The 27,743-nt window shown below is 38.8% G+C and overlaps 1 protein-coding gene and 1 long non-coding RNA gene across 3 annotated transcripts; one reads left to right on the top strand and one right to left on the bottom strand.

Annotated features, from left to right (window-relative positions):
* Positions 1–79: 79 nt before the first annotated feature.
* LOC111244235 (lysine-specific demethylase 4C-like) lies at positions 80–16,432 on the top strand. The gene is made up of 10 exons (XM_022791088.2): positions 80–212; positions 866–1,174; positions 2,034–2,268; positions 3,686–3,927; positions 4,454–4,792; positions 5,859–6,386; positions 11,171–11,650; positions 12,247–12,455; positions 12,857–13,100; positions 13,980–16,432. The coding sequence occupies exons 1-10, from the start codon at positions 84–86 to the stop codon at positions 14,148–14,150; spliced, it is 2,886 nt and encodes a 961-aa protein (XP_022646823.1). The 5' UTR covers positions 80–83; the 3' UTR covers positions 14,151–16,432.
* On the bottom strand, positions 3,895–27,055 carry LOC147757726 (uncharacterized). 2 transcript variants are annotated; one of them, XR_015319952.1, is made up of 3 exons: positions 26,280–26,855; positions 4,284–13,092; positions 3,895–3,948 (listed from the first exon to the last, which is right to left on the bottom strand). It is a non-coding gene; the product is annotated as an uncharacterized LOC147757726 (long non-coding RNA). The 2 variants fall into 2 exon arrangements; XR_015319951.1 differs by lacking the exon at positions 3,895–3,948 and having other exon boundaries at positions 12,190–13,092; positions 26,280–27,055.
* Between the last annotated feature and the right edge of the window lie 688 nt (positions 27,056–27,743).

The raw sequence follows: 27,743 nt of genomic DNA, 5'->3' as shown, positions 1-27,743 counted from the left end.
GATTTGTTCAGATTGAAATGTAGGGTGTTCATAACGACTAATTGGCTGGTATCGCTTCACATAAATTATTTAGGCTCGCGGCCATGGCCTCGTCGCCAGGCTCCACGCCCCGGATAATGGTCTTCAGGCCGACCCTTGAGGAAATGAAGGATTTTTCGAAGTATCTGCAGTTTATGGAAAGTAAGAATGCTCATAAGGCCGGCCTTGCCAAGGTAAGTTTTTGCATCTGTGATTGCTTAATTCTACCTGTGGGACACCAGTTGTCGCAATATATGCTGCACACAAGCAAGCGAATACGGATATAACTACTTAAACGGTAATGGCTGTCAAATATGCAGCTACCAGGTCACATATGACTTTTTCGTAGGACTGAGGGTTTTCACTGCTAATGCAGCAACAACTTTGAGGGAGCTTTTATTTTTCAGAGAATGTAATGTTAATTTTATTAGAATATCGAGATCATAACAACGTTTAGTGGGAAAGGGAGTAATTACACAAGAATACGAATCTACGTCATCAGACTGGCGCCGCGTGCTCGGTTAGACGTTAACTTGGCATGTACAAATGGAGTAAGATATAGTTGTGCTTCTATTGGCAATTAGCAAGACAAGTTCTCAAATAACAAAAAAAGACAAATAGCAGGATTCATGCAGTACATTAACGGATCAACTGTGACATAGAAACGATAGATTCCAGCCGAGTAGTTAGTTACCAGGATACCGGGGTCACTGACGAAAAGTAAGAAATACACTAAATACACACAAATGATTTTTGCAGCATAGCATGAACACTTAAAATAGGTGCGAGGGGAAACCAGCCAAAGCTGACGTTTCATGTACGGTTTTCCCTTCCTTTATGATATCAGATTATTCCACCTTCAGAGTGGAAACCTCGCCGGAGGCCATATGATTCTCCTGACATTATGAACATGGTTATACCAGCTCCCATACAACAAGAGGTACATGGAAGTGGAGGACTTTATCAACAGTACAATATGCAGAAGAAGAAAATGACTGTAGCAGAGTTCAAAAAGTTAGCTGAATCGCCGAAGTATGCTCCACCTCCATATTTTGATTATGAAGACCTCGAACGGAAATACTGGAAGAACATTTCTTTCAACCCACCAATCTATGGGGCTGACGTATCCGGGAGCATATACGACGAGGGAGTCAATGTGAGTAATAACGATTTTTGCCTTGCATTCAGGAAACTCTCATTGTGTTTAATAAATTTACAAAAATTAATGATAAAAGAATAGCCATCACGAGTAGTGAAAGATGAGATCGATATTTGCTCTTCGACGTTAGGTTTAGAATATAATCCAAAACTTACCGATTTTTGGCATTCTATTGAAGAATTTACATGGAACCTAATCCATGCCCAGAACCACGGTTTTTTATTGTGTGCTGGGCAAACATATTGGCACCCGCGCTTCGGATGACGCAGCACGTCTATAGAGCAGTACTGATTTTGATACAGGAAGGAAAAGGTAACAGTGGTATTAAAAATAAAGGAAACAACTTTACAGTTACAAAAAGGTGCACCCGAAAAGGAAGTCTTATTGAAGAGAAGTGTACTATAATATAAAAACTACTAGTGAAATACGTCATTTGTAATAATATTCACCTGTTCTCTCTGCCCTGGCTTTTATGCATTCAGGAAAACATGGGCTTAAGAAAAGATTTCCTTCAGTACCAAATTAAAAAAATGTTTAACAACTTTAAGAACAGAAAAAATGATCCTAAAGTGTAGAACTACATTTGACTAACAAAATACAATTTGCAAAGAGAGGGTGTAGTTCTATTTTTACAAAGGGAGGCTTACAAATGAGGGTGGGAGAAGAGCTTATCCTTAATGTAACTTCGAGCTAACGTTTTCAAGTCAAATTATTTATTAAGGAGCCGTGTTTAGACTAGCTCTCGCTAATTTGTAGGTAAATATATACTATTATAATTTTCATGCTAGTGCTGGGATTATTTGAAAGAGGCAAAGCATCTATTTTTCTTCTATTGCTATTAATATACTGAGTATAGGAATTCAACATCTCACGACTCAACACAATCTTGGATCTAATCGGGGAAGACTATGGCGTCAAAATAGAAGGAGTCAACACAGCGTACCTCTACTTTGGAATGTGGAAGTCCACCTTTGCCTGGCACACTGAAGACATGGACCTTTACTCAATTAATTACCTACACCATGGAGCTCCGAAGAGCTGGTATGCTATTCCGCCGGAGCACGGAAAACGTTTAGAACGCCTTGCTGCTGGTAAGCCCTTAGTGTTGCTAGTGCAACTACACGTAATGGATAGACTGGGCATCATACATTGAGAATTTCTCAGATCTTTGTAAATTCACGCAGTTTTGGAGTGTTTTTTCATGTATTGCTTGTGTGCACTACTGTTTTTTCTTCTCTATCGGCAAAATGAACTGTACATCGAAAGTTTTATTGATAGTACCTCAGGTAGCCATAAGATAATAACATTACAGGGAATAAGCAGAAGGATCTATTTAAAAAAATAATTTCGTCAGGATATTAAAAGTATTTTAAACATATGCTTCAAATTAAAAGCAGCATTTTATTGTTTCTGGGTTTAATAAAAGAAGACGGTGATACTTATACAAACATTAAAGGCGTGTCGCGTTGGTTTTGCAAAATAGTTTAAATAAATACAGCTTCGTTATAGCCATTAAAATCTTTTGGAAACGCCTTGCTGCCTAATATATTATATATAAATTATATTATATCAAACAGCTCTCATTTATCTCTACCTCTCCCTAATCTAAATTGCACTAATTACATTGAATCCAAGTAGTGTTTTCTTGGGTTTTATCTCATCGAATGTCAGCTCAGTTCAACAAACATAGAAAATGCGTTTTCAGTTCCGTCTTGCAGGCAATAACTTGATATTTGCTCTATTATATTTGCAAATGTTCTATATGTGTTTTTGCATCGTATTGTCAACATTTCCAGTGCTCATAATATATTTCTGCTGATATATGCACACTAATTGACGGCTAAAATGCAAAAAACGTAGTGGCCTATAATTGATAACGAATGGATTTTATATGGCCAAAGACGATTTTCCAAAATACAGCATTGGGGTGACACTCGTTATTTTATTTAATGCATCGAAACGTTTCACGCGATTACGTTCTGAACACAGTGTCTCATACAATATAGAGTGCTATAAAGGGTGGTCTCAACGCTAAAAAAACATGCTTTTCATTTTAATGCACCATTTGTAAACAACTCTTGGTCGTGATTTGATTAAACGTAACCAGAAAAACAAGTCCTTTCATTACCTATTCACTACTATACTATAGCAAATGGCATTTCTCATGTTTGCGACATATACATGAAGATTGCTACATATTTGATACATAAGCAAATACACGTGCAAGTTAATCTAAGCTTTGGGAAAATGTTTGCTTCGGCGAAATATAACAGTTTCAACGCGCTTGCCCTGACTGTTCCATCTGAATCATGCATACGGCGTTTGTATTTGACAAGGAAAATGCGAATGGACATTGTGGGAATAAAATAGAAGAGGTTGTTGTTTGTTTTTGTTTACTTTATAGACTGACGATCGAAACAAGGAAACCTGTTTGCACTGGTATCATGACAGTGCTAACCAAGAAAAGAGTCTAACGCAATGCGCTTTAAATGAGCCTCTCTTTTGCAGGTTTCTTCCCAAAGCTGGTGAAAACTTGTCCAGCTTTTCTGCGGCACAAGATGACGATAATAACTCCAGCGTTGCTAAAGAAGTACTCGATTCCGTACGACAAAATCACGCAAGAAGAGGGCGAGTTCATGATAACGTTCCCCTATGGGTACCACGCAGGTTACAATCAGGGCTTTAACATTGCCGAAAGCACAAACTTTGCTTTGCCTCGCTGGATAGAGTATGGGAAAAGATGTACTCAGGTAATTCGCGAGAAGATAGCCCTAAATAAAATAAAAAGACGGTGTTAAGTACCACAGCGTTTATCCAAACATTAGGATAACAAAGAATTAGCAGATCATGCGAAATTCAATACTCTAAGACTTCAGACGTTCAAAGAAGTCTAGATATAATAAACTATATGCTACAGTGTAACCTGTGAATGCCTATTTGCTTTCGCGTTCACACCGAATACATTTGTTGATAAAGCGTTAAGCAATAGTAAACCCGGAGCATACTTTTGGTACCACCATTATTACAGGTGCTTGTTTTAGTCTTAAATCGAAACGCATTTTGCCTTCATATGAAAATAGAGAATATTAGATGGTGGGTGTCGCACCTAATCGGGTTTGAAGCGTCCGTTCAGAGACGTTAGGTTCCATGCGCTGTTGTAACTGGGGTTTACTTGGCCATTCAGTAAAAGAGCTAAGAATATGCCCCGAATATAAAAATGAACGTGACCTCAGGTAATATTCTTATTGATGTGGTTTACGCTTTTGGGATCCTCAGTGCCATTGCCGACAGGACAACGTGCATATAAGCATGGATCGTTTTGTCCTCAAGTTCCAACCAGGACGCTACGAGGCGTGGAAAGCCGGTCGGGACATGGGCTGTCATCCCGAAGATCCGTCAAGGGTATATGCCGCACCTTTGCCCATTACATATCTCTCTGCAGATGGTAAATCTAAACGAATACCTTCTGTTGTTTCGAGGCGTCTACCACCGGCTGACGGTGAAGCCTGTGTACTAGAGGAGGAGGCTGCGAAAAAACGAAGTGGATCTAGAGATAGAACAACTGGCAAAGGTAGAACGAAGCGAATACGAACGTCAATAGAAGCAGCAAATATGGTAAATATTGATTCGTATTAACAACTATTTTATATTATCTACTTTGTTCACTGTAATAGACAATCCTGGCCAGTGTGAACTTCTCGACGAACAGAGAAGGCATGTATGGACAACAGGTCCGTTTTTGGGGTGTGAGTCTTGCTAGCTATTTTAAGTTGCTCTGGAAGCTTACAGTAAAGCGCTCCGTCCAGATTCTACTAAATTCTAATCGTCCAGGTTGGAATATCTATGTTTTAACCATTCTCCCCTGTATAAAATTTGTTGAAATTTTTTTCATTATCGGTACCAACATTATGCAAAATTGTCTGTTTTTTCCGTGCGAATAATAATAGGTATGTATTCAGGTGTGGTGAACGATATGCAGTGTTTAGCGCCTTTGACTTGGTTACACAGAAACAGGATGCAAGTAAACCTAGCTAAAATGTAAAAGCCGCAGTAAATGCAAAAGAGTCAAGAGGAGAAACACGCCAAGTCTCAAGTCAAACGCGTAAAGAAAATGTGCCGGATCGTGGTTGAAAACTGGCCCCTAATATTAGACACATTTATATATTATTAAGGCGACCTATTTGAGAAATCGAAAAACACGTAACGTAAGTTGACTACTACAACATGGAAGCATAAATGCAACCTGCGGCTTTCATCATTGAAGCAATTTTGTTTATAATCTAGAATAGGCTACTGGACCATTCGGCTGGTTTACTGACGTACGCATTTCAGATTAATCTAAATTCGTGTAGCAAAATAGTGTAAATACTCCCCATTACTTTTGTAAAGCTCATATAGTTAAGTAAAAATGGACTTGCTAAGGAATACGATAACGCCCGACAGATACGACATCAGCGCTGACTTGGAAAAACGTACCTCTATGTTCATCCAGGTTTCAACAGGTGCACCGTAGAAATTACGTCAAGCAGCCTTTTAAGCCTCCATATTTTCTTGAATTACATCTTCTGATAGATATTCTACACGGCTTCCAAGGCTGATATGTTTAATAACACCCAACGAGATTTTGTAATCCTAATTGACTCAAATTCTAGCATAAACTTACATTTCATATCGTTTGCAGAAAAAGCACTGTCAGCCTCTGTTCGTTAAAGTGGAACGTGTTGAAGAAACCGATGCTGAAATCGCTGTCGCTGTACGCCAAGCGGTTGATAGACTCGTCTTTAACGTGGCACAAACGGCAGGCCGACGCAAGCTTAAAAACCTGCCGGACTGGGTGTTGGGGCATGCCCCGTTATTTGTCATCAAGCCAGGCGCAAATCCCTTGTCTAGAGAGGACCTGTTACTTGCAAAACGTAATTATCATCGGCAGCTATGTTCACAATCTCCGCATTGCGCAGTTTGCGTACCGTTCCAAACATCCATTATTGTTGAAGAAAACAGCTTATTGCGTAGCGACCCACAACTGGAAAGTTCAGATGGTTCCGCAGAGAGTGATAGCCCTGTTCCCACACAGAGTGAGGTGCTTATTCCGCCAGCAGCGTTCGGCCAACACGGTAACAAAGAAGGCGTCAATCCACCGGAGTTCTTCGAGACCCAGGATTCATCGGATCTCGTTAAATGCGTTAGGTGTTATCTACGCGTCCACAAGGTATGATAGACATGAAGAATGATGTTGTGTTTTCGAAACCTGAGCATTAGAATCTTTTTTTTTTATGGTTAAAAATAGTAATACTCTTTAGAATAACGCACATTCTTTAATTTAATAATTAATCTCGAAATGAGGGTGCCCATTGAATGATGGATGTGTTGTGAGTGGGAACAGCGTTAATGAGCTGAACTTTTCGGTTTCACAGTTGTTCCTCCTCAGCTCGATACGCCGAAATAGGCAATTTTTTTATTTACTCACTTATGAAAAGTTATCTTATTTCAATGTATAGACCTTGTATTGACCTATATGTTCTAGAGATCTATATGCAACACCTTGATCAAAATCAACAAACTCGATATCGCCCAAACGGGAGAAAAATTATCTTCTCGGTTAGGAAATTGCGTAAATCGCTTTCTGACTTTGCTACTTGTTATAGTGACTTCAAAGCTTAAGTTTTTGCTTTATACTCGGGAAGTAGAAAACAGCAACTACAATAAAGTTGTAAGTTACGCTGTAAATAACGACAGCACCGAAGATGGCTTTTTGTATATCGTAAAAAGTGCGACAAGGTGCTACACGTCTCATACGAATTCAGCAACAAGCCGAATACAATGGCTGATCTAGGCTATTTCGTAAATGCAGCTTCACTACGATGGAGTAGTCTGTGAAAGTATTTATGAAATGCCCAAATAAATGCTCGTTCAACTCTAAAACAACAATGGTTTTTATGTAACCTAGTATCAATGCAAGAGGGATAATTTACGAGCCTGAACATGATATCAGAAAGCACTGAACGCAGAAATGACCGAAATTTGCACAGCCTTTTTCACACATCTTTCGAGAAAAACTATGCTAGTAATTGCTGAGGTCTTAGGACTTTCGTTTAACCTTTGCTGAAAAAGTAATAATTCGATCAAAGAAGGATCTGCATTCTGGAGGGTAAGAAACATTTCGTTAGAGCTATTGGACCTGTTGCAGTTTTTAAGAGTCCACGGAGTTCAATAAGTAAGCATATATAACAGCAGCCGAATGGTTTGGGACAAAGCGGAAGCTCTCTCGGTCCGAGTCCAAGTGGCATGTCTTTTTGTCTCCGGCGCCGACAGTCCCTGATCAGTAATGATGCCATCACGAGCAAGGCCGCGTTGGATGATGCTTTTCACTGCTATGTTTTTGACACATACATAAAGGCAAGTTGTTAAGTGTGGCGAACATGTTTGAGCAAAAGAGATTGCCAAAAGGATTACTGCCATCATTGTTTAGATGGTCAAACTTTAGAAACAAAAAAGGAAGAAAAGCGCGATGGGTCTGTAGTAGCGACTTTGAATATACTGAGAGATTGAAAGGTACAGAATCTGCAAGCATTTCCTTGCTCTTTAAACGCAAGTATTCCATGTAAGGTATTCGATTAATCGTCGTTATATGGAAGACCAAGAAGGAGCTCGTCGTCATAACTGAACCCCAAACATGAAGGAACACCGATTAAGCAACAGCTGCCCTCTGCTCTCCTCTTGCACTGGAGACTTTACTCAAAAAAGCTTTGGTTGCATTCATGAAGCAACAGACGCCACTTTGAAACAACTTGCGGGGCTGGGCCTAGGTAGGTCATGGGGCGCGGCTCCATGAACAGGCGTCTCATATCATTAAGAATTGGACTCATTGAATTGCATCATGGAATTACGAGAACCATCAACGCTAATCCTACTAGTTCCGTGCGCGTTTAACGACTTTAATAGTTTAGTTTTAACTGAAACATGGGCTGTTGATGCTCATAATAACCACGGCTTTTATGTAGTTTACTGTCAAGCTCAAAGGAAAAAAACCACTGGCCATCCCAGCGGAGAAGTTACGCTATATTGTATTTACGAAGCGAGAGAGCTACGTCCTGCGCTAATCAAACAATGTCGTTTCCGTCATCGGTACCAATATCAGTATAATAGCTACATTCGTTCGCTCGTGGAAAGTAGAGCGAGTCCTCACTATGGTCGAGACGTTTCATAACGGTTTACTCTCCTGATCGTTTGCGGCAACTTAAACGCATAAATGGAGCAATGCTTACTTTTTCGATTTCAAAAGCCACAATGGAAGTTCTGGTGTTTGTAATAAGTATTGGGCTCAACAGAGTATTGATGTCAAAATCTGAGCGTAACAGCTTATCAGCATCTCAAATTCCGTCATTCATATACCCAGTTCTAACCAATAGTAATTCAATAAACTCTGTCATCTGATCAGAAGAAGGCATTTGTGAGTGGCAATGAGACTTTTTAGTCTACTTCAGGACCACTTGCCGTAAAGTCTGAACTAAATGGAAACTGGCTTATCTCGAGCTTTAGGAAACACTTCTTGTCAAAAAAGGCGAGATTCCATTTCTATAAATGGCTCTCTCGTTTTGAAGCCTGCTCGATTGACTCGTTCACCATAATAGAGCACATTGCGGGCATATTCGGGACAAGTGATACTATTACGAAAGATCATGGTACCCCGGGATGAGATTATAATTTACCAGTGAAGTTATCTGCGGAGCGATTTCGCTTTATGAATTATTGTCCAGAGACTTCAGGCAATGTTTTCAAACAAAGCAGCTGGACTTGATTTAATTATAAACGAGAACCTAAAAAACGCGCTAATTCTAGTTGTCCGTTGTATGGTGCTTTTAACAAGTGCCTTCGCACAGGCTTGTTTCTTCTCAACGTCTCGAGGTCAATTTATCATTACCAAGGACGACTATTATTAGCCAGTACCTTGGCGAGCCAAAGTCAAGGAAGGTGCCTGTTACGAGCGTTTTCTTAAAAAGTAGTCTAGTTAACTACCGAAGAACACAGCGACAACCTTGAGGAAATAACATTGTTTTAAACGGAACTGCTTGACTATAATAGCGTGCTTGATTCTGTCGACTTTATCTATTTATTTAGACTTTATTTAGGCTTTATCAAACAAACTGCGCTTTCGCCGCAAGTATATGTAGTGCTCGTGGATTTCAAAACGGCTTTTGGCTCAGCCTAGTGGCATAGGCTACTAGGGATACTTGTACAAGTAAATATGCCACAAAATATGGAAAATCTGTTAGTAGCCATACTATAAAAGATTCGAATCGGGACGATAGTAGATCTACGCTGCACTACCCTCTCAGACTATAAGAACAAATCATTAATTAACCTCACTTTTTTTTCTTGATCTTCTTGTCAAGATTTGAGCTAGACGCAGCTAGACAACGTCATGATATACGCAAATTATCTAGCAATTCATGGTTGTACCCGGTGCCAGGTCCTAACAGGCTGTAGTTCCTACTGGACTTAAGTTGTCCTTTAACTATGCAAAGGCTATGGAAATGAAGTTAAAGGGGGAACGACGTATCGCATATAAGAACGTTTTGAGATATGTCAGTTTCTTGTTTATCTAAGTGTTTGAACTTCTATATGTTGATATGTTCTTAACCAGCATTTGCTTTGTAGCTAGAGTTATCAAAAGTTTTTTAAAGGCGCTTTCTGCCATAACAAGAAACAGGAACCCGCGCTTTCTATTCGTCTTAAGTGCCATATGTTTTTTTGACTCGTTTTGCCTACCACGCGAAGACTATCCGAAAGGACTTAAACCAGTCAAGCAAGTCTTAAAACACTTAAACATAATATCTTAAATGTCTTCTGAGCCTCTTGTATAGCTCGGGGAGGGTTCGAGGCCCAGTTGGCACCTCCCTATTCATCAAATAGATAAAAAAGCAAGTGGGCCTTCACGCGACATTCTCAATGCCGTGGACATCGACAATGACGTGCCTGAAATCCGAGAAAAGCGATTCTCTAAGATTAACCCCTAAATTTCCTAAGCTCAGGTGCCATGAACAACGATGCATGAAAAAGAGAGAATCAATCGAACAGACGAGAATGTTGCAAGATTTGCCAATCGCAGGTACCATGTGAATACCCAGATATTTCGCATCCATGTCGTTTAGACTTTTTCTATATCATATGGCCGAATGTATGTATTTAACCTTCCTAATTAACCTGTGTCGGGGTAACTGATCTAGTATGCTTTCTAAATGCGCTCAGTTTTCTGATATTTTCCTTACTCGCTTCTATCGTATAGTAAGTCTTTACATGTGGTATACTATAGGAGTGCTAGATGAAATTAATATTAAACCTGAGTTACCTGCAAAACTTTGAAAAGTGTTGCTAACTGAAAAGCAAAAAGAACATTTTCCGCTGTTTGGTCAACTAACTGAATCGCATTGATCGAATACTATATAAATTTGTGCACGCATGAACCTTGTGGGCGGCTAGTACAAACTCCATGCAACCGATATGCATTTAAACTATTTGGCAGCCTAAATAAGCTCCTAGTTACTAAACCGTGGAACTTTGTTTAAAGTTAGTGTCTCAACTTCTGAAAGGTGAGCACGAACTTGTATTTATACAGATACAGATCCAATGCTTAGGGAACTACAGGCTAGCATTCAAGTGCACTTGGAGTTAAAATACAGATACCGATTTCTGTTCGCATCGTAAGTACAGAAGCCCTTACGATATGAAATAATGCGCCAAACAGGCGCAGTGGATTCGATAAACTTATATAAATAAAATCCAGCGGCGTCACTTTAGCCAGGGGCTCTTCAGTTCTGCTCGCGAATAGTCTGTTTATGGTCCATTGCACGTTTTGTGTATTCTTTGTTTAACGAAACCATTCTCTGCGCGAAGCTGAATAAATTATGTACTAATTAAATTGAGTTATATGGTTAATCTTATACATAAATTCTGCGAAATTTCTTGTTTTGTTGTTTTGATTTATCATTGTAGTCTTGTTACGGATTGAGTTCTTCTACTCCGGAGTGGACTGAAGGCGGTAGCAGCCGAGGAAGCGCGTGGGTATGCGACGCTTGTAATCATGAAGCATTGAGTGAAGCTTTTCAGTCACGGCGTCAAGCAGAACCTCAATGCACACTGTGCTGCTTTAGAGGAGGTGCTCTCAAAAAGACTCTGGACGGTCGCTGGGCCCATCTTATCTGCGCAGTACTGATTCCGGATGTATATTTCGAGAATTTTGAAGAAAAAGCTGGCATTGAGACCAAACAGGTGCCAAAGGCTCGAAAAAGACTGCAATGCTACCTTTGTAAAGATCTTCCCATGGCTCTAGCTAACAAAGGGGTCTGTGTGCAGTGCTACTGTGGTCGAAGTATGCACGTCACGTGCTCTATGGCCAGCGGGACGCAGTTTGACATCGGTATTTGGCCTGAGCCCGTCTATGTTCGCTGCAGCGTGCACCGGCAACGTAAGGAGGTTGGTTCATAATAGGAGTAGTGGCTCCCAGCCGACGTTTGGTATCCAATAACAAACCACAGCAAAATAAAGGCCATGTTATAAACTAGTTTATTAAGGATAAAACTAAGTGGACAAGCCTAGAAAACAGAATATTAAACATTGCTGATTATATTGTGCGGCTATTGTGCATACAAATACTCGGGATACTTATAACAGTAAAAACTACAGTTCCAATTCTGCACGAACATTGTTTCTAAAACAAAATCGAGCTTTCTCGTCAACAAGTAAACTTTTATTCTGATATTTTAAACAAGTAGGTTACTCGTTGCTTTCGACACCAACAGCCTTTAATGAGAAGTTGGAACGTTGGTGTTAGTGGTACTACGCTGCATAAAGCAAGGCAGCTAAATAAAAGCTGACTAGCTGATTTTTTGATTAGTTAAACATGTATTGTTTAAATGCTAACCTATTCCAAATAGTTTCAGTGAGTATATCTTAATATATATGTGTATATATATAATCCACTGGCGATTAGATATTTGTATAATGCAAATAAATTACTTTTTTTTCGCAATATTAACAGTTTTTATTTAACGCGTGTTTGAATCTCACAGCAAGCCACAGCGGAAGACGCGCAGACGCCAGAGGCAAAGGCAGAATTTTTAGAACTACAGCCTGGCTGTCAAGTGTATGCGAAGCACAAAAATGGACGATACTATTCAGGAACGCTCCAGAACTTCTTTTATCACACCTATCACTCCGTGCACTTCCACGATGGTTCTACAACACATGATCTCAGCATAGACTTCATATTTGTTAAACGGTTGGTTTAATTTTTTGATCTATGTACTTGTTCCAAATGATCAAGCACGGCGCTACTTGATTCGGAAATATTATATACAGGCAGACAATTGATATGTTTTTAGGTACTCATAATGTATGACATATATAGGGCGTAAAGTACACGTAAATGGTTTATTCCTTGATATGTGGTAAATCTAGGAACCTTTCTTAATATGATACTTTTCTGTAACGTCAGTTTTGCTCAAGTGTTGTACATCAAGACTCATTAGAAACAACATTAGCGAACCTTCTGAACCGGAACCTAATATCTCGCACATTTTTTTTAGTAGGCCAGAGGTGTATATTATAATTTTTAAATACTAGTCATCTGTAATTTTGGTTATTAGTAAAACACATTCATATATATATTCACACTCACAGAGACCCATCAAGAGATGACGATGATAATTGGCGAGTATGTTCGAATGATGACGTTCCGGAATATGGAACCGATGTTGTGGTTCTGTGGCCGAGTGATGGCCAGCGTTACAAAGGTCTCTACACTGGGAACACGAAAACACCAATGTGCACTGTTGTGTTTGAGGACGAAAGCGCCTTGACGCTGCCACGAAAATTCGTATATGGTGTCGACGAACACATCCCGAAAAGAATTGCTTCTAAAATTGTGAGTAGAGATGCAAATGAATAACAAAAACCACAAATAGTTTTAGCTTTTCTTGTAGTGTTCGTATCCTCATGTCGAATGCTAGTACCACTATATAAATTCTTAGAGCACCTGGGTATTGTAGCGATCTTATTGTAATAAAACAGAAAATGTTATGCCAATCTATATATATATAAGTTCACTTATCTATTAATTGCGCTAATATTAATTTTATTTCCATGTATTATTATTATTATTTATTAAAATAAATCAATGACCAGTGATGATAAATTATCTAGTTCTAAGGGGATAGAGTGCTAAGGTTAGTTGAGTTTTTTTTACTGAAATCCTAGAAATTGTTATTACTAAGGAGCTCGTTGTCATGACAACATAGATTTTATCTGAGTTATCAAATCTGAGTTAGCTAATTGTATATTCTCTACCATCGACTCTTGACCTATGATTATCACGATTGTGTACACCACTCAGCTGCTTTGTTCTTTAAAAAACACTGGGAGATGATAAATACGATCTATTCTTCTCGTACCTGGTCCTTTATGTTTAATTCCCAAAACCAATAAGTGAAAACCAAAATATATAAATGGAAAAGTTTGATTTCATAGCCGAGGTCTACCTCGGTAATCAAAGTGTATACTACCATTTGAGAATAGTGCACTGCAGCGTTATCAATTGATAAAAAAAAAATGAGCAGACCCATGTCTAGTAAGAGTCTAGTAAAAAAAAAGTAAAGCCATGAGCATTTTTTGATACTCACACAGTAACGACTTACGATTAAGCTGAGTATTGCTAAGTAAAATCCCCATTAGACATTGTAAAAGTTATTATATGGACTTAGAGAAATTTTAATCAAACCTCGGACTTTCCCTGTGATGATTACAGTCGTTCGCTTCTGAGGCCGCCCACGATGATGGCACGTCTATTGGGGTGACGGCAACCGATAATAATGGTTCTTCGACCGGGTCAGCTACTGTCGCTTTGGGATCAAAGCGAAAACGGGTGCCGTACAACCACTATGAGGGCTTTGGCTATATCGACTTCATGGAGGACTGAATGTCAGTCGTTGTTCAAGCATGTTGGCTACAGCTCAAAACAAAATCAGCAAAACAGCACCTACCTTTTCCTGGTAGCAGTACTTGTAGTAAATAAGAAGTCGTGCTCACTTATACATGTACATGTGTGCACGTTGTCTCCTTTTTGAAAATAAGTCAAATATGCTGTTATAGGAAGGCAACTTTGCTTTAACTCATTTTATTATCGAAAACTCTTAGACAAGGCGTACTTGCATGTATTTTCCCGGCAAAACGAATCGATTCTATCATGGGCGACGCTAACTGAAGGCACTAATTCTAACCCTGAAGTTTTCGAGCTTAATGGAGTGGATGTAGCCGAGACACTCACAGTGGAGCATGCCACATAACGCATCTATGTATAAACATATGAATTTAACTGAGTACGTGCGTGAATTCCGGATACGAGGAAATTGATGATCTCGGTGAATACGGGAGTTTATGTACAAGAAGTTATTACACGATATTGCGTTACGACCAAAATAATAGTAATACTGACTCCTACGAGGGACTGACGGTGGGCTGTAAGTGCTCATGAAAACGATCACTGTGTTAATCGTGAGATCTGGAACAAAATAACTCGAGTAATATGTCAACAACAGAATACATGTACACCTGTCCGATTAGTATCTGTATCTTTGTGTACAAATCGCCGGAGAACCAACGGAAACGTCAAGAGGTCATCAGCCCATATATATAGAAACACCGCCGTTCTAGGACATAGAACGAGTACGCAGTCATACATTATGCTATATGATAGCGAATTCGACTATAATAACAAAGGAATTCATTGTTTTGATTTAATTGGGTACCGTATTGCTATACTTATTCTTCCGTACTGTTTTGCTAATAAAAGGTCAAATCCTTAACTAGAAGTTATATATACATATATTATAAAGAGCGATTATATTGATTGATTGAATGGGAAGTGAGACGAATTGATGATCAACTCATTGGATGAAAGAGTTAGGGTATGCGGACCTTTGCAGCAACTGTTAGAAAGGTCTATGTGGTTTAGGACATGACAGACAAGTGCGATTGTGCCCGTTATCAACATGCAATGCGGGTCGTTATTGCAAAAGGTTGTATATTATGTTTTTCGATATTTATTTATTCTGCTGTCCTATAGTACTACTATCGCTTATGCGTATCTACGCCATTAAACAGTTTACGGTACAGGTTCTATGCTCAGTGACAACTGCAGAGATGTACACAACCAAATTATTACAAGGTTATACTTAGCATCACGCAATTACTATCAATACGCTATCGATAAGCAAAGTGTCATAATCTGTTGATAACGGTCGCGTCTGAAGAAACTAACGTGTGGGCTGAATGTGATTTTGTGACGGACCGGTTAGGCGCTTAGAAGCAAGCGAAAGTTCGTATAGGAAAAATCATATTTATCATCCAAGACATCAGGTTACAAATATGGCAAAATAACTGCGTTTTTTGTATAAAAGAACACAAAGGCGACAGTATCTGTACGCTAATTGGCTTTTTTACAATTTTAGTCAGTTCTGATATTGTAACTTTGTACCATATTTGGAACCTTCTGGTCCTTAGCAAATCCTTAGAAGTGATAATGATTTGGAAAAATTGAAAACATAACTTCACGAGAGACGAAGCGGGCGAAGGGTTGGTAACGAAGAGATCAAAACGTTACCTAAACTCGATCGGTCGATATTCGGTCGTTAGACTCTGGTGTCCACAATGGTATTCAACCGTATTAACCGCGTTCGTAAAATAAGTTTTTTTTTATCTGTCTCATGAAGGAACCTCCACGAAGATAAAAACGATGAAAGAGATGAGAATTCTATTGTAAGGTTATCGGCGAGGTGTCATTGGCTCTCTCGCCGTTATCCCCCTATATGGGAATTTTCAAAATCAAATGGACGTCAATATTGAAGAGAGAACAAACGTCAGTAGTGAACTGTGTTGTCACCCTCGCTTCTTCTCCCCTATTTCTTATTGCAACGACTAATAGTAGCACAGTTACGGTAATACTTGTTCTAACAGCTCTACTGTTTACAGCTTATGAGTGAAAGAATGGATGTAGAAGTGCATACGTTTATCTGTGGGACTCCACAGTGTGTTTGTTGTACATTTAAATTATTTCATAGTTTTGTTTGTGATTCTCATCTCATCATAATCATAATTCTAAGTGAAAGGCATTGTATTTATTTCGAGGTGTACATATCTCTCACAGAGGCAGACAACCACTACAAGAAATCCAGTAATTATAATAAAGCATCATCAAGCCAATAGCATGTATTTTCATTTTATATTATGCATTCTATACACATTATATTATGCCGTAACGTGGCTTTCGACGATGGGTATGGTTTGAAGCAGCGTTTGTTTGTCATGAACACTTACTACCCAATTAGGGAGCCGACTAAGGTCACGCAGAATACGAGTGACACTTCCCGTTGACGGAGGTAACACTGAAACGATTGGTAAAAATATTCGAAAATACTTGTTCATTCGCATTGAAAATAAAACCAGGAGTCAAAACATCAGTGCAGTTCAACCACGACAACATGACGTCTTGCTTATGAACTCGGCTTATCGACAACAATTGCAGATTCAGAGCCATCAATAATATCCTTTATTCACTAGTCACATGTTGGATCTCAAGGTACCTTTTGCAACTACTGGTCAACAATAGACAAAATTGCCGCATCCGGAGTTGAAAAAGCCTAACATAAACGTCGAACAACGATCTCTTCGAATGTGACGAGCGGCACTCTCTTACACTCTACTTCGCCACGTTGGATATATTATTACAACTCCTGGGATAGCCTCAGTGGAGGTATACTGTTGATTCGGATCCAGCCCTGCGGTAGAGAATTCCTGAAGGCAGGGGATATTAAACTCAGTTTGCTTATTGAAGGGATGTTGCTTATGCTACAGAGATCTTTCAGGCCAACGGTTTTCCTAGGAACTCGGAACAGATGAAGTACTGCTTGTATTTATCTTGCTATAATTTGTATTAAAGCAAATTAGTGGGAAGATGATATTACTGATTGGGAATTAGCAGCATCACCATAAACTTCGATATGTCGCACAACCGTAAATATTTGGGGTGGCTCCACGCGGAGTCTTCAAAACATAGACATGCAATGATTTGTTTAGAGCTATGGCTTTTGTTGCATTACAAAGATGAATCCTGTTTCTGATGCAGGATATTGAATTCGTTTTTAACACTAGATGTACCGACATTTGTTATTTCTATCCGATTGGGATAACTTGGTAGCTTTGTACGCACCGTCAGCCTAACGCTGGCGTGGGTGCAATTAAATTAAAGCCAAAGAGGTGTTGTGCATATAAATTCGTGCGGTTTCTTATTCCGCTCGGTTAAGAGTGACTGCAATCGCACGTAGAGGATACGGACTTTTACGACGGTTTTTTAATGGTAACGGCCGTAATAATTGCAGCAAGCCCTTTCGTCCATAGGGGTACAGGCTTTGTGGATCCACATTCTATTGGTGCAACAGGCCCATGGGAAGCCAACAAGCTGATATTGTACAATGTCGGTCTGCTCATAAAAGGGAAGACTGAAGTGACATATTTATGCCGTAGACCCCTTTCTGAATGATTTCCTGCATTAATACGTCACAGCTCAGATCCTGGGTCATTAATATCCGGGAAATATAGGTTATGAGTAAGCCTCGGGTCAAATGCCTCTAATATTCCTCCTGTGCCCGACTAAACGTAGCCGATCGTTAATAAGCTTAATGTTTTCATAATTTGAGCTTAGGGTTTCAACGGCTCAAAGTTCAATGGCGTCGTAATATTCTTCAGTTACACAAACTTATGGAAAAATTCTAAACGCTTTACCTGCCTGCTGGTAGTAGGTTTAATGTTTTCAATTACCATTATGGAAGCAGGTGAAATTTAGTTTTACGGGAGCTTATTTCGTATTGAACATGAGAAGCAGATGAGATTTATCCCATATATTAAAACGTATGGAAAGATTTCATTGAAGAAGCTGTTGATCTTGTCGGCGGACCTGAAGATGCTGTTGACACCGTAGGTGTACCGAACTTCATTTCCGCCATGTCTTCTTTATCTATAATATTCTTTCACTGCATAAGTGATTTTCTTGTTCATCTGCATAATCATGCTGAGGTGATCGCTGCCACGCCTTTTTAACCGCAAAGCACACGTATGTAGCTGTTTCTGCTGTTTAGCTGCATCAACACCGACATCAGCGCATGGCATTTCGCACCGACTGTCTGTAGCTAGGTTAACAATAGCGCTTCATCTGCTTTTTTTATCAGATCAAATTCACTGATGGGATGCTAATGTTCTTCTCTCTTTGATATCAAGCGCTTGAAATCTGTATCCATCCTCACTAGGATAAGAACGATTAGTTACTTCCTTTTCTTCAAAAGGTTCGATATTTTATTTTTTTTACGTGTTTTTAAGATAGTTGAGAATTATCTGTTTTCTTTTCTTAAATCTTTTTTTTTTTTTTAAGTAAATAAACCTTATTCTCTGATACGTCATTGTGAAGCGTTCTACTTGCCCTATGATATGCAACTTCCCCCTCCCAGTTGGTAGTTTACATACGATACTGTAAGCCTTAGTTTAGTCTTGCCCTTTTCTTTTATTTCATCCGACAAGGTAGTTAGTTTTTTAGAATACCTAAACAGAGCATTCCGTTAAAACTCATGAGCCACCTTTTTCGATATGCAGCGGGACTCTACTATACCGATTTGCCGGCGTTAACGTCTTTGAATTCTTTTCGTTTGCAAAAACATTTTTCTAATAGCGTCTCACGTTGAACTTTTTAGAAAACTTGAACACCGTTTATGGGTTCTTCTGGCTGACCTAATATAGTCCTACTAACTAGCTCTTTTACAGCCCTTAAGCAGAAAAAGCGATTTTACAAATGCATGCTTCTATATGTACGCGATTGTTTTTTTTTTACATAAAGCAGTTGAAAACATTTACAGTTATGACCCTGTCCTCTATGTGTCAGTATATAAAAACACACTTGTTAACAAAATGTAGACTCCTTCCTCTGCTTTTAGTTTTCTCTTTGTGATTTTTAAGGTAAAATATCGAAAGCTAGAAACAACTTATTTGACACGGGGGCCATGTTAAATCCAGTGCGTACATCATTTGCTCGTTGGTAAAACGCGCTTTCATTTTTCTATTATCCAAGCCATCATTATACCTGGTTGGAAATTTTAGTATTTACTGGAACGCCAAAGAAAACGAATTTTGATAAATCTGACACTAATTCGCCGTGAAACAAATTCCATCCGCTTCGCCAGCGGTTAATTCAAAAGACATTATATGTAAGAGCGAATCTAGTTTTTTTTTTCTTATGAGAAATGAAGCTTTCCATCCTTCTGATTAATCGATACATCGTATAACTCTAGACTAGGGTAATGGTTATTGTAATACAGCATCGTTAGCCAGTATTATTAGCTAATCCTAATCTATTTAGTGGATCGAAAACTCAGACCTAACTATTAAACCAACTTTATTGACAAATGAAGTACATAAAATGCTAGACTATCTACGACGATATATTGGGAGCAAAGATGATGTCTAAGACTGAAAATCAACGCTCAGTGATCAAGTTTCAGTCAAGCAGCGGATAAGAAAGCTTTTAGCGAAACGATATTTAATTATCGGTGCACTTATTTTGGGAAAACGAGTTGGTAGATGGGAATTTAATAAAAGTGGACTACACCTCAGGACCCTATACAGAAGAACGAGTTGCTGAAATCACGGGAGAAAAAAAGACAGCACATGCCCCCAAATAGCTTAATATGGAGCTTTTCGAAGCGCATGCCATGAATTTATAATGAAATCATTGCTAATGAAAAAGAAAAGTAAGAAATGGGTTTCTCACAATCAGAAACGATGGAAAAAAGACGCGTCTGGAGTACACTGTTGACATGGGTGAGACATGGTTTGATCTGTGCCCCTCACCGAAAAACGATCAGGCGATAGAGTGGAATCGAATAGGAGGAAGAAAGCGGTAGTTCTGGCGAATAGACCCTAGCTAGACTGAAGCCCATATTCGTTGAAAAGGAAATGATCAATGCTATCAGACATCCCCAGTTCCTGGCTAGCTTTTGATTTCAAATTGATGGCCCAGTGTCATTCTCGACGACAATATACGACCTCATCAACCCTTCAACGGTTACGGCTTAGATCAAAGTTAACAGAATTAAACAATAGCTTCAACTCCCCATATTTTCTAGGTTGAAGGCTGCGTAATGCCGATCGCTTCTATGCCTTAAAGAAAGTGGTAGATTACGTAACGTATCCTATCGTTAAGCTGTATGCCGAAATTATTCGCAAAATAAAAAAATTATGGTAATGAGCAAGAGATTCGTCGACTTCGCAGAATTTCCCAGCTCGAAGGATAGCTGTTGTAGTAGCTGCTAATTTGATGCGAAGTTTAGATATACGAGTATTGTCAGACAAGCGTTTATCTTTGAGAATGAATTTTTCTTCAGAAATTTAGCTGCAGCAGGTTTAGGAATTTGTGAGTCAGCAATAATTAGGGGAGCGTCAACAGTCGACTCGACCATTGTAGGGTAAAGGTAGATAAATTTTTTGCCTTGCCATTAATTAGGCAGTGGGCACAAAGCAATTCCTTAAACTCGATGAGCTTGGAATTTGCATTAACAGTGGGGTTTGCGATGTTCGTTCCGTTAACGGAATCAGGCATATTATTAACATAATGATCGTTCTTAGGTTTCCTCTTCCTGATGTTCAAGAAACTTCTAAAAGAACTCAGTTCTTTACGAACACCTGACCTCGATTAAGAAAGTTATTGAAGAATTTGAGCTTTTCTTATACACAATGGGGTCCACTCAGAGAGATTATATGGACCAAAAGCTATTTTCAGCTTTAATAAAGTGACCGCAGTTGTAAAGGACTCAGGGCCTTTAATAAAGACATAAATATATGCCGATGATGTCGTTATAAAGATGGTCGCTTTCGTTTTCGATTTTTCAGTAAGGAAATCACCTTCACTGTGGATCCGAAGGCAATGCCAGAAAAAACCCTTGAGTTGCTTGCAATGCCAAATATGTCCCTACATTCCTGTATCCTAATTTTCCTCAAACCAAATTTTCAAGCAATGTCCGCGCTCTGAATGTTGCACCCAGTAAAGTTTACATAATGCAGCAATATCTGTTTCATAAAGCCTATGTGTTAACAATAATTGGGATGTCCTGAAAAGTTTATTTTTCAGAAAAACGGTGCACCTATCCGTGTAAGCCAGTAAACTGTAGAGCTAGCTGGCTGAGGATGCGAGAATAATCTGGGGCAAGAACTTATAGCTGCTTCGAAGCCTAGATTTAAAGCTGCGGATTACGATGTTCGGGGTATGACTAAGGGATAATCATACAAAACATAACTTGAGAAAGCCGACACGCTCACTATCGCCATTAAAAAGATGTTGAAGAATATGAATATGAATGTTTTGTAAATAACCAAAAAAGAAATTACCTTTCGGTAATTTACTACGGAGGGACAAAAAGATTGATATATATTGTAGCTTTCACGTAACCAAAGCTATAACAAATTGTATACGATATGCTGCGTCGTCATCCAGTTCATCGCTCGTATGCGTTTTCGTCTATCACAAGTTCCAGTTGTCGTGTATGCGGACGGCGTGGCACTATGCGCAAATTTTTGTACTTTAAACGAACTTTCTCATTTACAAGAAAATGATCGGATCGTAGAACAGTTACAAAGTAGCAGAAATATTAAGCTGTGTCATTCCGCACGCCTGATTTTGCCCTGGTTTGCTATATTTTTTATTGTCGGGCCGCATTGTTCACTTTCGAGATCGTTTGCTTGGATATGATCACTCGGGCTTCTACCAAACAAGTTGTATTGAGTTATCGAATACTAGAAGATCGGAAAGATTTACGAACGTTGCTTTTATATTGAAACTACAGCGATGGAGACAGCTCACTGTATAACGCCTCGTATTCGGTAAAAGATCTGTCTCTAAAAGTACCGTAATCTATTGATTTCGAAAGTTCCGGGGTAGAAAATTTGACTGTAGAAGACTTTTATGGAAGACGCCCTGCGAAAATGAATGGCGAACAGTTGATAGCTGTAGTAGAAATCGAAATATCTTAAAGTAGATGCGCAGCACCCAGGTTTACTGTATGTACAAGTAATATGTCATATTTGTTCATTTGGTTAAATCAAATAAGCGAACTTCCTCACTTCGAACAAATCAATAAAATACACAAAGAGGATGAAGAGATGCCACCTTATTTAAACGAAGATAAAAAAAAACATAAGCCCTCTCTTACTTCTCATTATTCTCACATGATCACAGTTATTACTCCTGATTCAAATTATGACTTGTAATCAAAAAAAGTAAACAATGATTTCGGACAGTCACATGAGAAGAAAGTGCAATCAGCCGGTGGGATCTCACTCAAGTAAATGTATAATTGCAAAAACTTAGCAAGTATTTAGTGTTCTAATATGGGTGTTAGCCACTACAGCTTCATTGAGTTCTGAAGCTTCAATTGCGACAAAAGTATACGGTGAAGAGGTATGAATGAATTCTGCATTAAGTAGCTGATATGAAGGATGAAGAGAACCAACAAAAATAGTGAACCATTCCTATTTTACACCACAATATTTGACCTCACACTGGAAGTATCACGGTGGCAGAAATGCAGTAGTTAAAGCTGGGGGCTCACTGTTATCCTCAATGTCAAAAATGTCGACAAATGCCTCCATGGCAAATTGGTCAATTATTAATACAATGTCAGAATCGATCTTCAAGACGTTCTAAACGTTCATACTCCAGGTTGTCATGGCAGCACAGTTTATAAATTGTTACTTAAAAATTATAGATAACATTAGCGATTAAAAATAAAAAATATGTTCATGAAAAAGTTGGAAAAGATGAAGTTTACCATGTTAAATTTTATGCCAAACAATTTTACGAACCTTATGTCCAATAATGTCGTCAGGCATTCCATCAGCCAGCTGATTCCCACCATGAAACAAAGTGTTCGTACGAACAGGGACAGGGTCTATGCCCAACGGCCTAACATAACACTTACTTACTCGACTTGATTTTTGTCACTATTGTTCCCCTCAGTGAGTCACATCAACGCCCTTAGATATCATACAAAATTGCTATCTGCTGATTTATTACAGTCTCGACCTCGTTGTACCAGTCCTTCGATGTCGGCTTGATCTTTTTAAATATGTTAAAAGTAAGTCAGCGAGATGGACGATGGTAAAGAATTGACTATAATCTATAAATAAAAATACTTTGAAATTCATTGCAGAAATTAGAAATCACAATATATATATATATATATATATATATATATATATATATATATATATATATATATATATGGCTGTTACAAGCGAATCCGGCTGACGTAGAAGTTTAATAACCTTTGAACTACGTACTGGTGGCATACGAAATTTGCTCGGTAAATATTCGGTTGTTCGAGAGACTTGTGGATGAAAACTGCTTGAGCTCACTCTAAAAAAAAAAAAAGATTTTAAAAGGAAAGAACATCTTTTAGTTTCTCAAATCAACCCTCAATAGTCAATTCTTCAAAGGTTGTAAACGTGCGGAGATTAATTAAAGATTAATGAAGACATTAAGCAAAAAGGTTTCAAACGAAGGCACAGTATGTGAATAGCGCAAACATTTCGGGAACGAAGACTGGCGTATTAAAGACCAGCAAAAAGGTGACCAAATAGCGAGCCCCCACGATAAGAATGCATTTGGAAATCGAAAAGACCTCTCACGAAAGCAGAACTTGAGAGTCTAAAAGCTCTGTCGGTTAAAATTGGCATTTCGTAGGTAACATATTGTGGAGTTATAACCTAAATATTGGAAATGAAATAGACAAAGTAAAAAGCGGGTTTCCCGTAACTTAACTCCAGGCCAGTAGAAAATGTGTGTGATGTATTTCAGAAGTAATTTACGGAATTAAAAAAAAAACGCCTGGAGCATACTATTTCCCTGAACGGGGCATGGTGTAATCTTTTGTGCCAGCCAGAGAGAGGCTAATCGAAAGTACAGTGTCGCCCTATAAAGAAATCGAGCTCGGTGGCAGTATTGCGTAGATTTGCACATAAGGTAATGGTAGCACTTGGACAAAAGTCAAGGGCATCTGGTATCATGAGATATTCGCCGAAAATAAAACAATGCCCACTATCTTGAGTTTCTTAAGAGACTCATAGACCGTTGTCATCAAAAACACGCAATCTGGCTGCTTGATAGCAACGCTACACCTCATCGCAGTGATCGAATTAGTTCCAAGATGGAATAAAGGAACATATCACGTATCGAAAAGTCATCATTCTAACCCCGTTAATTCGAAACTTATTTCATTTCGAAGCCCGCCAAATTTGCAAATTCAGCGCTATATATAATGGGCACAGGTGGCTTGGACGCCTAAGGCTAAGAACAAGGTTTGCTGTTTTACTACGCGACGTATATGAATAAAGATGGCGTACAAGTTTCTCCATAACTATCTTCTTTGTGAAGAGTAAAACTTTTTTAGCACGAAATGTTTCTGCTTTTTCCAGTACTGCTTGTGGCCCGATGGGGACTGAGTTACAACATCACTTTTATCAGACAAAAAATGTAATTGTAATTGCGGCCATCAAGCGTTATTTTACATGAGTAACTGTTGGTAGTTTAGCTAGCGAAGGAAGTTGGTTCGAGCTATTTAATTCAATACTACGTAAACTAGCCGTAAAAGGCAACTCTAATCATTGGCAATCACGCGGTCCTCTTGGTAAATGCCCGTGATTTCTATATGCATTGCGACACATTCAAGTTATACCACACTCACTATTTAATGGTATTTCACCCTCTCAGATTGTTACAACATGTACCATATCACATTAGAATATCTGGTTATATCACATGTTTTCTTAAGCATAGAACCGCAGTAACATTTTTACAAAACTTAAGCTAATGAGATTTAACTTAACACATTATACTGTTTGCGCATGAGGCATGCGAATGAATCTACCACGTTGTAAACCATGCGGATGTCAGTAACTAGCTAATACAATAAAGCGAGCAACGTTGTTGGCGGCAACAAAAAAAAATGCCAGTTTTCACGCGTAAGTTGACTTATTGCATGCCTTAAATGAGTTGCTAGGTGTGTACAAAGCAATAGCGGTAAATTGGATAACGGTAGTATTATTGGTACTAATAATACTACCATTATTCGAGGCTATCGGCGTGCTGTTGCCGCTTACTTGAATCAATTCAAAGCATGAATCTGCTGATGTGCAGTAGGTGTGGAACGGTACTCATGGCACTGATAACGAACCAGACAAGCTCTGTGTAACAGAAACGACAACCGCTAAAGCAACGATGACAAATCTTACGACTTTTCCATTGGCATAATCGTTTAGTCAATTGCCCATAGAGTAGGCAGCTATCCAGAGAAGAGAGTGGAACAACACTACTAACCGTCTACAATTATCTCAGAAATTGCGATCTTCACACCGCGGAAGTAGATGACAGTCCCAGCGTAGGCTGCGAACAGTAATTAAATCAGCAATACGTTCCCATCGCACGTTGCTTAAGATCTATGATGCAGATGATCTAATCTTCACATCACTTTCGAAAGAAGCAAAAATAATAATAATAATAATATCATCAAAGTGGAACATCTATGCATAAAAATCGGCAAGCTCTCCCTTTGGTTGGATACAGATATTGATGACTTGTCAATTGAAACAACTAGAAGGCGATGAAAACGAGCACGTTTCTGTCTCATTTAACCCGAAATAATTTTAATGAAGCTGATTTTTGCAATTTGCGATAAAAGCGTTGTCACAGCTCAGCATGGAAGAGAAAAAAATCAGTTTTACTCAGTAGGTTCATATACAAGTTTTTTTCTTTGGAGCACTGCATTAATTTCTGCTGGTCACGTACACTTAACCGTGAAGACGATCTACAAACGAAATGGAACATTTTAATGAAACGTCAGATTACATTAATATTCAGTAAATGAAATTCTATGATATTTTAGTGCAAAATGCAATGTTTCTATTCATTTCCAATTTACCCTTAACTATCATTTTTAAGCGAAAGTGCAAAGCTTACCGCGGTGGACCTTCTCTACTTTTTGATAGGTTAATCACTCAAAATTCGTTTGTAGCTGCGATCGATACGTCTTCGAGTGCTTCACGACGAACTGCAGTCACATGAAAAAGCAATGAACGTGCATAAAAAAAAAGATGCAAAATGGATAATGTTTGCAGCAAAGGCGCCTTATGCCTTTTCGAAGAAAGTGGAGAAACTAAGCGAAAATAAAAATTTAAATCAGCGTTATTCAGATCCCATTTCAATAACGAGATATATAAGGTATTCAACTCGTGCGTTGGGCCAGCCATGAGTTCGTAGCAAAGTAATTACTACAGCCTTCACGCAGACGCAATTAAAAACAGGTCGAACGACCTCCTCACCTAACAGGATGAACGAACATCCTCACCTAATTGCCTTGTTTTGAATTATGATTCAAAATATTAACTAATAATTTTTGTAGGATATGTAACTATGAGGCTAGTTTCGTTCAAATGTAGTTTTTAAATATAAGCAGATACTGTTGATTGTTTATGAGAAAAATCGGTGATTTTGAACACGCACAAAATGGACATTGTTGCAGGGAATCCGGGTGAACACAATTTTTTTAGGGTTTTCAGGGGCTTCATAATGCATTGCCGCCACCATGCAATCCTTCCGCGGCAAAATACGAATCAGTCTGGCAGCCCCAGACGTCCCCTTTTCGCATCCACCTTCCCTATATTGCCTTGATTTTTCCTCTTTATTATCACTTCTGTACGTTTGTAGTTCCAATATTAGGTTATTTAAGCGTTTTTTTCGACTTACAGGTGCACACAGCCCTACATATCATAGCTCCCTGACGTCATTTTGCGCAAGGCGCTAAGCAGCGCCACTAGAGACAGCGTAGACGTGTAATAAGTGCACAAGGTAAACGATTGGATTAGAAAGGGCGAACAAAGCCGGCTATTGTCGTTAATATTCAGGACCTATGCTCTAACAGTAACGATAAAAAGAGACAGGGAACTACGATTGCGAATCTTTTTGCTCTCAAGAGGGGTTAATGTGGCAAAGGTACTAGAAGACTTCTGATAAATACTTGTCATAATACAACGGTATTTCTAAGCTACTTAATTTGCTTTTAGTTCTTCTTCGAAAGTGCTTGTTCTGTTCAGCCTTTTTTTTGTGCAGACAGCATTTGCTCTGTACATTTTATTAATCTTGTTGAGGCTATTTTTCGATACGGGGTACGAACTTTACGTTGCTTCGTTCGATTCATCTAGTCGGTACAAACAAACGCTATAGGTGAAATCATCGATTATCGTTCTGAGCCATATTTGATTATATCAGGCATTGCAATAATAAAAATAACTAGATACAATTATTTTTATTTTTCAGTGAACTGATTTAGTATCCACTTGGTGACTATATTAATTAACTGTGTTATTACACCAACGCCGTCTATTAAATACTGAATGCTGCTCTCGCAATTCGTCTTGCATATCC

The sequence above is a fragment of the Varroa destructor genome, unplaced genomic scaffold (assembly GCF_002443255.2).
Source record: "Varroa destructor unplaced genomic scaffold, Vdes_3.0 BEIS01000002.1, whole genome shotgun sequence".
Lineage (NCBI taxonomy): Eukaryota > Metazoa > Arthropoda > Arachnida > Mesostigmata > Varroidae > Varroa > Varroa destructor.
The sequence above is the reverse complement of the archived record's forward strand: the minus strand, read 5'-3'. Positions and strand labels throughout refer to the sequence as shown.

Bases quoted from the DNA above. Each gene is read 5' to 3' on its own strand.
- LOC111244235 (XM_022791088.2), top strand. From the start codon at position 84: ATGGCCTCGTCGCCAGGCTCCACGCCCCGGATAATGGTCTTCAGGCCG. The intron at 2,269-3,685 runs GTAAGCCCTTAG...TCTCTTTTGCAG, and splicing joins TTTAGAACGCCTTGCTGCTG to GTTTCTTCCCAAAGCTGGTG. The intron at 12,456-12,856 runs GTTGGTTTAATT...TCACACTCACAG, and splicing joins GACTTCATATTTGTTAAACG to AGACCCATCAAGAGATGACG.